Source organism: Ascaphus truei, chromosome 2 (assembly GCF_040206685.1).
Source record: "Ascaphus truei isolate aAscTru1 chromosome 2, aAscTru1.hap1, whole genome shotgun sequence".
Lineage (NCBI taxonomy): Eukaryota > Metazoa > Chordata > Amphibia > Anura > Ascaphidae > Ascaphus > Ascaphus truei.
The window spans coordinates 139,424,144-139,434,046 of NC_134484.1; the positions used below are offsets into that span (position 1 = coordinate 139,424,144).

Consider the following 9,903-nt stretch of genomic DNA (forward strand, 5'->3'; position numbering starts at 1 on the left):
GTCAGCGGTTAGGCAGCAGATACGTTTGTATTATTCACAGCTACTTATAGCCTGTCTCTGGTACTCACTTTCTGTGATCCCTTGGTACTATTTGCAACATAGTGGTATTATTGTGTACTCAGCCTGCTACTTTAGTGTGTTACACATTACACTGAGCTGCGGTCTGTGGTTAATGGTGTGATTTATATGGATGTTATACATACAGTGCTTACTATTGCCTATTTGTCCTATCATTACTGAGCCAATTATGGCGTGATACATTTTGCAACTTTATTGTATGACACCATTTACCATCCAGCTACTTTATAGTGATTTATGGAGGGCTACATTAGAGTGTGACAAGAGCGTTTGGTTCGCTGTGCATTTAACCCTGTCATTACTAGCCAGCACTATCACTAACCGCACTAGCACCTTCCAGCTTGGGGAATATTTTATTCTAAGTTTTAATTCACTTTTACGTACTTTTCACTTGTTTCGGCGTATTGATATCCTAATAAACATTTATTATTTTCATTTTAATAGGATAGACGTCCTGTCGCCATATAGCCCTGACTTTTGTGGGTGACTGGCATCAGTTAGGCTACTCTAAGGATTACTATATCCTCCCTACTATTCATTATTGTTGCACCATGAGTGCGTGCTAAAAAGGGACTTATGTGACCTCGGTCAACATCTTTTTGCATTCTATGTTAATTTTCCCTATGCACCTGGTGCTTACTTTAGATTATTTGTGTGGTATTGAGCGTTATCATCACCTTTATTTCTTCAATACAGGAACCAGGAAAAAGGCTAAGGCAGAAGTGTTTGTGGCAAACACAGTTACATCCAAACAGACTTGGATTAAACTCAGCAATGAAGGGAAGGGCGGGCCCGGCATAAGGGCAGGCAGCCAATCCCAAGACAGGGATTCCTCCAATGCCAGAGCAGAGAGACAGAGTTGCAGTAATTGCATGCACAGGTGCTAGAGCTTGCAAATCCAAGGGGAGGTCTGTCCGAGAGCTCACCACTCTGCCAGAGTGAGCTCCAGCCTAACCCAGGAACGGATTCCTCACACATTTAACACAGAGTGAGTTCACGCATTTACTCCTTTACTGACATTTGTGTATAGGGAAGTCACTGCATGTTCAAACTCTAGGTGTAGAATTTCGGGCAGTATTTCTAATATATCTGATGGATGATATAATTAAATGTTTTAACCCCACTACATGAAGTTTGTGCATATGTAGTAAATAAATATTCCAGGGTATTTATAGGTATTGTAATTGTTTTTATTTTCTATTATATAGATAATTTACATAAAAGTAATCTTGAAAATGACTTACAGTACAATACATTTACATACCTGTTGCCCGAGTTTTGTTTTTCAAATCTGTTCTATGTGATACAGTATGGAAGATACCAACAACAATTGTTATCAGGGTTTTTTAAATCGAAATGTAAGCATTTCTTGAATAAAGTAAGACAATTAATCATATTTTATGAGCTGTAATGCTTTTGAATTCATTGTTTTGGGTATAATTTAAGATACAATATTACAACTCTACCGGTCCATGCATTTATTCTGATTGTCTAAATTACTGATATGTATCCCCATCAACAAATGAAGAAAATACTAGTTCTTTATTTAAGCCATTCAGAATACTAGATATATAGTCTAGATGTGCTTTTCGACAAAGTATATTGAAAACTGTAGCACAATATGGGTAATTGCCCGTATATTATGCATTGAAGATCAATGGATACAATCAAATAGTGCAAAACAGCAAAGCTTCCATACAAAACTACAGCATAAGAGTAATTTGTACTAAAACTATTTTATAGCAACAATATATATGTTTCAGATGGTTTTCAGAGGCACCATGTCAGGTGAGAGTTGTTCTCCTTTGCACAAGGCAAACCATACTTTACAGCAGTGTTACTTTGACTATGATAGTTCTACATTCGGATAATGCTGTGGTTTGCTGACAGGTATAATTGCACTGCCATTGCACCTGTGTCTAAGGGAAATGCTGGGTTTCTTTAAGCAGCAACGTACAATCCTTTGAGGGACAGCAGGCACCTTTATTTCTTCTTTTCATGCTTTGTGCTTAATTTCCTTGCTTCTAGCTGTAGGCCTGCACTGCTATTTGATTTATTCTCTTCTTTTTCATCTTCCTGGGAAACTTGCTGCACTGCTTGTAGGATGGCAGTTTCCACAATCTGTTTACTGGCATTCTGTAGCTTTACTTCCTCTGGTTCTTTTCCAGATTTCTCACCTAGAAAAATATTGAATATTGTAAAAATGGATATAAACTAATGGCACAAATCACTTGTTTGTGCCTTATGACGCAGTTACATTTCTTAGGACATAATGCTTTTATTTGAGTAATGATTATGCCATTTGCTTTTGAGAAAGGCCCTTGAGGCCGAAACGTCAACTATTGGCTTATAATACATGTTCTAGCAGAAATCCGCAGTGCCCGGGTTTTTTCCTTGTCTTCCTGTGCTGGACATGACTTTAGTCCTATTTATTTGAATGGTTTTGAACTCTGCTCTAGCCACTGATAGTGAGTAGTTGGTTGAACAGCAAAGCTTTTGGAAAGCATATATTACCTACTTGTTTATTTTGCATGTTTTATATTTAAACTGCAATGGTCACAATGCAACATTTTGACATCATATGTCATTCATGTGAATAATCTATTGATCCCTTCAAGTGACGCAAACTGCATTGTTACGGAAACAGCTGCAATTTGGGTCATTTTTACATTGTCCCTTTGCATCAATCTATCAAGGGCTTTGCCCCAGTTTTGATCCACTTTGCACTAGCAATTTAGGGAGTAGAAATAGAAACCGTTAGGGGAGGAGATTGTTAGTGCAATATCAGAACAATATGTACTAAATTTGCCCTACAATTGGTGCAGTTTTCTTTTCTCTATGCTTGAAGTAAATACACCAAGTCTGAGTGGACATTAACCTCTGCTCCTGCAAGATTGGCACCAAATGTAAGAAACAAGATTAACATATTTCATACTGTGCACCTGCCACTGGCAAAAATTTACGCAGAATAAAAATGATGCTGTGTGTTGTGGAGCATTGTACCACCTTGATACATATTGCCAGTGTTCGACAAACCTATACATTTGCACGCCCCGGGAGAGTGGATTTAACATCGTGGCGAGCTCCTATTGACCCAAGCAGCACACGTGTGGTACTAGGTGGCGAGTAGATTTTTTTGTTTGGTGAGTAGATTTTTTGGTGATTTGTCAACCACTGCATATTGCCATAGTGTTATCACCTACTTGTAAGTTTACTTATTATTATTTCACCTACAAGGACCACAGAGATATTATTATATTATATATTAATATTATTTATATTACATGTAATGAACAGTAAGAATCTTAAAATTACATCTGTAATATTTGTATTGAATATTTACAAAAACAGATAGCATCTTTTTAGTTATTTTAATGAACAGTGGTATTTATGTTTCACTTTGTTCTAAAATATCTAAATATATTACAATATTTTAACATTACTCATGTACTGTAATTACCTGTTCAAGAAAACTAGCAGTTCCTGGACATGATCGAACAGACATGAAAAGGCACAAAATGTCCAGAATGCTGATAATTTGTCTCTGTAGTATTTACAAATATATGTCACATAATTTGTGGGGAAATCATTAGTGCTTAAAGTATTAATAGGGTAATACTGTATATGCAGATATTAGCCACTAGATCATTGTGATTTTTGCTCTGCAATGACTGGGAAAATCACACACTATTCATTTATAGATTAATGTTAAGGAGTATTCTCACTTTCTTTAACCATGTGGCATTACTACCTACCATTCTCATGAATGGTTAAGAACAACACATTATATTTGGTTGCAGATTGTCTGGGTCCTTTCCCCTAATTAATGATAAAATATAGGGGCCCCATAACAGCAAAACTTATCTTTTCTCTTCTTCAGTCTTCATACCTGATAGATTTTATGACATGTCAGACTCCTTGCTTTACACAAATGTTGGACACACAATATTTCATTAGAAAACATTATGTAGAATACACCAAAGTATGAGCTATAGCAATGAGCAGCAAACACAAAAATTAAAACCATAACATTTCATTAAAAAAAAAAAACAGAACATATTGCATAATGTTGCAGTACACAGAAGATCTTTGTCATGAAGCCAGACCCTGTATAAATGGAAAGGCTATTCAGTGCATTGTCGACTTACAGTAATAAACCAAAACTTACTCCTTTAGGCATCATATTGTAATACTGTAGATCTCTCAAAAGAGTAACTCAGAACTACAGAGATTTGTGCTGAAGCTGTGTATGTATGTGTGTGTATATGTATATATACACACCCACACACACACACATACAGAAAGAAGGTTTTAGAGGGAAATAGAATGTGTAAGGCATTAAGGATCTCAGGTTTATATTTTGTTGCAGATTTTCAATGACTGTAGGTTAACACTTTTCACATAGTCTGCATGTACTGTTTTAACCATAAAAAGCTTTCTAGTTATATTGGTCAATAGTTATATAGGCTTTCAAATGAAGTTTGGTTCATCTATCATTTGCTTACATAGAAAAATAGAGGTGTCTGCTGAAAAAATAATGTTGTAACTGTTTAATCCAAGTCTTTCCCTCAACAATTACAGTACACCTAAAATCATCTCTCTTTGTTGTTCAAATCTAATATATTACAATATTTTAACATTACTCATGTACTGTAATTACCTGTTCAAGAAAACTAGCAGTTCCTGGACATGATCGAACAGACATGAAGAGGCACAAAATGTCCAGAATGCTGATAATTTGTCTCTGTAGTATTTACAAATATATGTCACATAATTTGTGGGGAAATCATTAGTGCTTAAAGTATTAATAGGGTAATACTGTATATGCAGATATTAGCCACTAGATCATTGTGATTTTTGCTCTGCAATGACTGGGAAAATCACACACTATTCATTTATAGATTAATGTTAAGGAGTATTCTCACTTTCTTTAACCATGTGGCATTACTACCTACCATTCTCATGAATGGTTAAGAACAACACATTATATTTGGTTGCAGATTGTCTGGGTCCTTTCCCCTAATTAATGATAAAATATAGGGGCCCCATAACAGCAAAACTTATCTTTTCTCTTCTTCAGTCTTCATACCTGATAGATTTTATGACATGTCAGACTCCTTGCTTTACACAAATGTTGGACACACAATATTTCATTAGAAAACATTATGTAGAATACACCAAAGTATGAGCTATAGCAATGAGCAGCAAACACAAAAATTAAAACCATAACATTTCATTAAAAAAAAAAAAACAGAACATATTGCATAATGTTGCAGTACACAGAAGATCTTTGTCATGAAGCCAGACCCTGTATAAATGGAAAGGCTATTCAGTGCATTGTCGACTTACAGTAATAAACCAAAACTTACTCCTTTAGGCATCATATTGTAATACTGTAGATCTCTCAAAAGAGTAACTCAGAACTACAGAGATTTGTGCTGAAGCTGTGTATGTATGTGTGTGTATATGTATATATACACACCCACACACACACACATACAGAAAGAAGGTTTTAGAGGGAAATAGAATGTGTAAGGCATTAAGGATCTCAGGTTTATATTTTGTTGCAGATTTTCAATGACTGTAGGTTAACACTTTTCACATAGTCTGCATGTACTGTTTTAACCATAAAAAGCTTTCTAGTTATATTGGTCAATAGTTATATAGGCTTTCAAATGAAGTTTGGTTCATCTATCATTTGCTTACATAGAAAAATAGAGGTGTCTGCTGAAAAAATAATGTTGTAACTGTTTAATCCAAGTCTTTCCCTCAACAATTACAGTACACCTAAAATCATCTCTCTTTGTTGTTCAAATTCTTCAATACAAATTCCAATTCCTGATTTTTTATTTGCCATTTGAATCCTGTTATGTTTAATGGGACTTGCTATTATTTACTTAGTAATAAATAGTGTGTACTTACTATTTAGGCAGCGTCATTTGAACATCAAAGCACAAATCAACAATTACCCCTTTTGCCAGAATTAGAAGTGCAATTAAAATGTCTTAAAAAAAGAAATGCCTTAAAGTTTAACAACTTAACTGAGAAAACAAATTAACTGAGCATAAATAGACTACATACCCTTTACCCCATGTATGCAAAATGTATGTATATAGCAACAATAGGAAAGAAAATCCCTGCCCCAGAGAGCAATCTAAGTGGTATGTTGGTAGACTTACAACGACAACAGGTGAGGGAGTATGTAGATGGCAGTGCTTGGCCACAATGTAGGAGCGACTGTGGGTGTGGGACATTAGCCATGAGGTGGGGAAAAATGTGCTTGGTATATACCAAGTGTGAGGGAGTTCCACAGGTAAGGCTAAGGCCCCGCTCCCTCAGTCAGCGCGCCCGCACTGCAGACAGGCGGGGCGCTGACAGACACAGACCGCGATATGCGGTCTGTAGGGAGCCGGGAGCCGGAGCGGGAGGGGGGCGGGAATGGGAGGGAGGGGGGCGGGATCTGATCGTTGTGCCGTCTACCCCCCCACACACATACACACACACACACATATACATATACACATACACACACATACATACACACATACACACATACACTGGCAACACACTTTATTCGAGCTCGGCTAGTCCCACGAATTCGGGTATACCCGGGTGTATTGAGGTTTGTGACTGTTTTCTGCCCGAGTGCATTGAGGTATTTTCCAGGCAGGGATTGAAGCATTTTATTCCCGCTGGCTGCAATACTGCACAGTATATATATATATACTGCATTACAATTCATGAATTTATGCCATCTGGTAGACACGCGAAGCATTGCAGCCTATTAAATCCTAATCATTATCATTTAACAGATCAGCCGCCCATCAGCCAGGCATGAACCCAGGCTGGGAAGGCAAACGCAACGGGGCTTGTCAGAGGTGAGGAGCGGCGCATTCCAGGTATCTGCCAGGTACAAACTGGGCATTTGCTCGAATAAAGTGTGTCGGTGCAGTACATACACACTCACACACTTTAACCCGCAGCTCCTTCCCTGCTCCCCGCCCATGGTGCCTCCCATCTAGCTCCTTCCCTCCCCTCCTCCCCATTTGCTGACTCGCGTACCACGTGACGCGTCAGCGCCGAAAATCACTAGGATCTTGCAGCGTCGGCCGGCTGACGCATCACAGTACGTAGTCAGCCCTGCCGGAAGGAGGCAGCGGGGGCAGGGACCATTAGGGCAAGGGTCTGGTGGTCCGCGGCCGCTCGCCCTGCCGGCCGCAGTGGGTTCGCAGCCTAAGGCAGTGAATGTTAAAAGGTTTAAAGCAAGAGATAACAGTAAAGGTGCAGAGTGCAGGAGTGAAGCAGGGATATAACAAGAGATCAAAGCTGATATGTAGGGAACAGCAGACTAGTGGAGAGTGATGATGGTAAGGAGGAGAACTTTATACTGTGGGTGATCTGAAACTTGATGGGAAGCCAAGAGAGGGACTGCTAAAAAAAAGTCTTTCCTGTTTAGTATAAATTGGACAAATAAGAGTAGAGTACAAACAATATGAACGATTGCTAGAATCATGAGTGTAATTGTATGTGCATGTAATTTAAGATATAAACAACCACCACGCAGGGAAGCTTTAAGGCTCCTCAATAGTGTACTTTCCCACTGACAAGAGAGCCACGAGAACAAACATTTGAATCTACAGTAAGTATAGCTATTCATTTATGATTTGTCTTCTTAAAAATGTAGATCCAAACAGACCAGGGCACAAATAGCTTTACAAATGTGTGTTATACTGTATAGTGATATTGTATTTCAAATGCTATCTCCTGATGCAGCCCGGTACTTTCTCAATTGTATATGAAATGGTTATTCTTAATTGTGAGAAACATCTGGGCTAGTAGATAAGAGGAATTATGGAAAAGATCCAATGTTAAAAGAGGTGGCAAACTAGAAGCCCTGCCAAGCATATTTTAGTACAAACGTTCCGTTATGGAAGCTAAAATTGAGATTAAGCAAACAAGATCACACATTGAAAACTTTTCACAACATCGGATGCAACTTGCATAAATAATTGGGCACAATTGCAGCCAAAGTGCCATCTTCTTTTTTCTCTAAGTATCCAATTATCAATTAATTGTGATTCACTTGCTCTCTTTTTCTTGAATTTCTAAAACAATAAACACACTTCTAAGCACAGTAGTTTATTCTGGACCAACATCATCAGTGGACAGTGGACTAATAAAAATATAAACAATATTTATTGTATACCTCACTACTTGTATCTTTATTTGACCCTTCTGTACATACAATGACTATCTTCTTTAAACATAAATAATATTACAGACAGTGTTATTGCTACATTGCATTAGGTGTTTTCAAATTAAGCAATGCTAAAACGAAAAAAATAGTTTACACTAATATGTAACGCTTCTTTAAAAAAAAACATGCTTTCTTCTAATAAGAACAAAGTTATTCTCCCAGTTCTGCACAGTACTGCTGCAGTACTAAACTGTCCCTCTGGTTTGGCTCTGCACTTTCCATCATCCAAACTATTTGCGGGTATGTTTTATTTATCCCGAAATTAATTACATGAAGTTAAATTAATTCGATATATACAAACACTATGCCTTTGCAAACTGCTGCTATGCCTTTTAAGTGTTGGAGTAGAGGGACTTCGCCATTAGCAGGAATAGTTTTGTTGTTAAGCAGGTGCAGAGGACACTAAAGATGCCAGTTATAGAGTCACAACGAAGAAAACCATATATCCCTCTTTATTGTGTTTAAGCAGCAGACAATTAATTGGTGCAGACTTACTCCTATACATTGACGAGCAGGCAGAAGACAGCCTTCCCCGGCAGCAGCAGCAGCCAGCCTTTCCTCTCCTGCTATTGATAGGTCTCCTGCTTTTGTGCTGTGCTCTCCTCCCTCCGCTGGGAGTCTGGCTGAGGATCGCAGGCGCAGAGGTTCTAGGTCTGGAAATGTTGGTGCCCTCTCTTCTCTTTTATCATCTCCCTTTCACTGTCACGTTCCTCTACCGGGGCATTACAGAAAAAGGAGAACACGACCGATTGTAGGAAAAGGCCAGAATCAAAAGGGAGTACTTTACCTGGAGCGTATACCATGTTATTTTTTTTGTTTGTTTGTTTTATATCCGTCTGGAAGCGGGGGACGGGAAAGAGGCGTCGAGAAGGAAGACAAGAAGTACAGTGCAGTAGGACAGGAGGGAGACGGCAAGGTTTCTAGTCTCAGGACGCTGGACAGCTCCCTTCTGTGCTGCTGCTGCGAACAGCTTCCGAGCAGCGTCTCAGACTGTATCCTCAGTATCCCTGACTCACTGCTCAATCAGCGCTCTGGGGATCGCTTGTTTCACTCACTGCCTGAGCAATCAGCAGCACCATGCCACATCAAAATACCCTCATTTATGTACAGTATCTGGGTGAGAAGAGGTGATAGAGAAAAATAACCTCCACAAGGAGCTTGTGAGGGTTACAGATGCCACAGTAGGGGGTGGGCAGCTAATAAGTGGGTAGCTAATTGTTTCTAATTATACGATGACACTAGCACCCTATGGGTGCAGTGTGACATTTAAGTGTTTTACATCTAAGGATGATTACAACACTTGTTAATAGAGTAAGGCCATAAATGAGGCGAACAACTATAAATTGTTAATTGCAGGGGGTGTGATACTGTTGCTTTTAGAGTCACCATTATTTACTTAAGGACATGTTTCCCATTTTTCTTTTTGCCTGATATACGTGTTTCTCTACTATGATCACACGTTTAATGGTAAATAATGTATTTTGATGTTTTTTATTGCATTTGATTATGCTGTCTCCCATTCACCCTCACTCCTTTCACCCTATGTGGAAGCATTGTATGCTAAGAGA

At 38.5% G+C, this 9,903-nt stretch overlaps 1 protein-coding gene across 2 annotated transcripts; it reads right to left on the reverse strand.

Moving 5' to 3' along the window:
- Window positions 1-1,317: 1,317 nt before the first annotated feature.
- AKAIN1 (A-kinase anchor inhibitor 1) lies at window positions 1,318-9,615 on the reverse strand. 2 transcript variants are annotated; one of them, XM_075585293.1, is made up of 2 exons: window positions 9,123-9,615; window positions 1,318-2,255 (listed from the first exon to the last, which is right to left on the reverse strand). In XM_075585293.1, exons 1-2 carry the CDS (start codon window positions 9,136-9,138, stop codon window positions 2,062-2,064), a joined length of 210 nt encoding a protein of 69 aa, XP_075441408.1. In that variant the 5' UTR covers window positions 9,139-9,615; the 3' UTR covers window positions 1,318-2,061. The 2 variants fall into 2 exon arrangements, with proteins under 2 accessions (XP_075441408.1, XP_075441409.1); XM_075585294.1 differs by having other exon boundaries at window positions 8,831-9,615.
- Window positions 9,616-9,903: the final 288 nt, after the last annotated feature.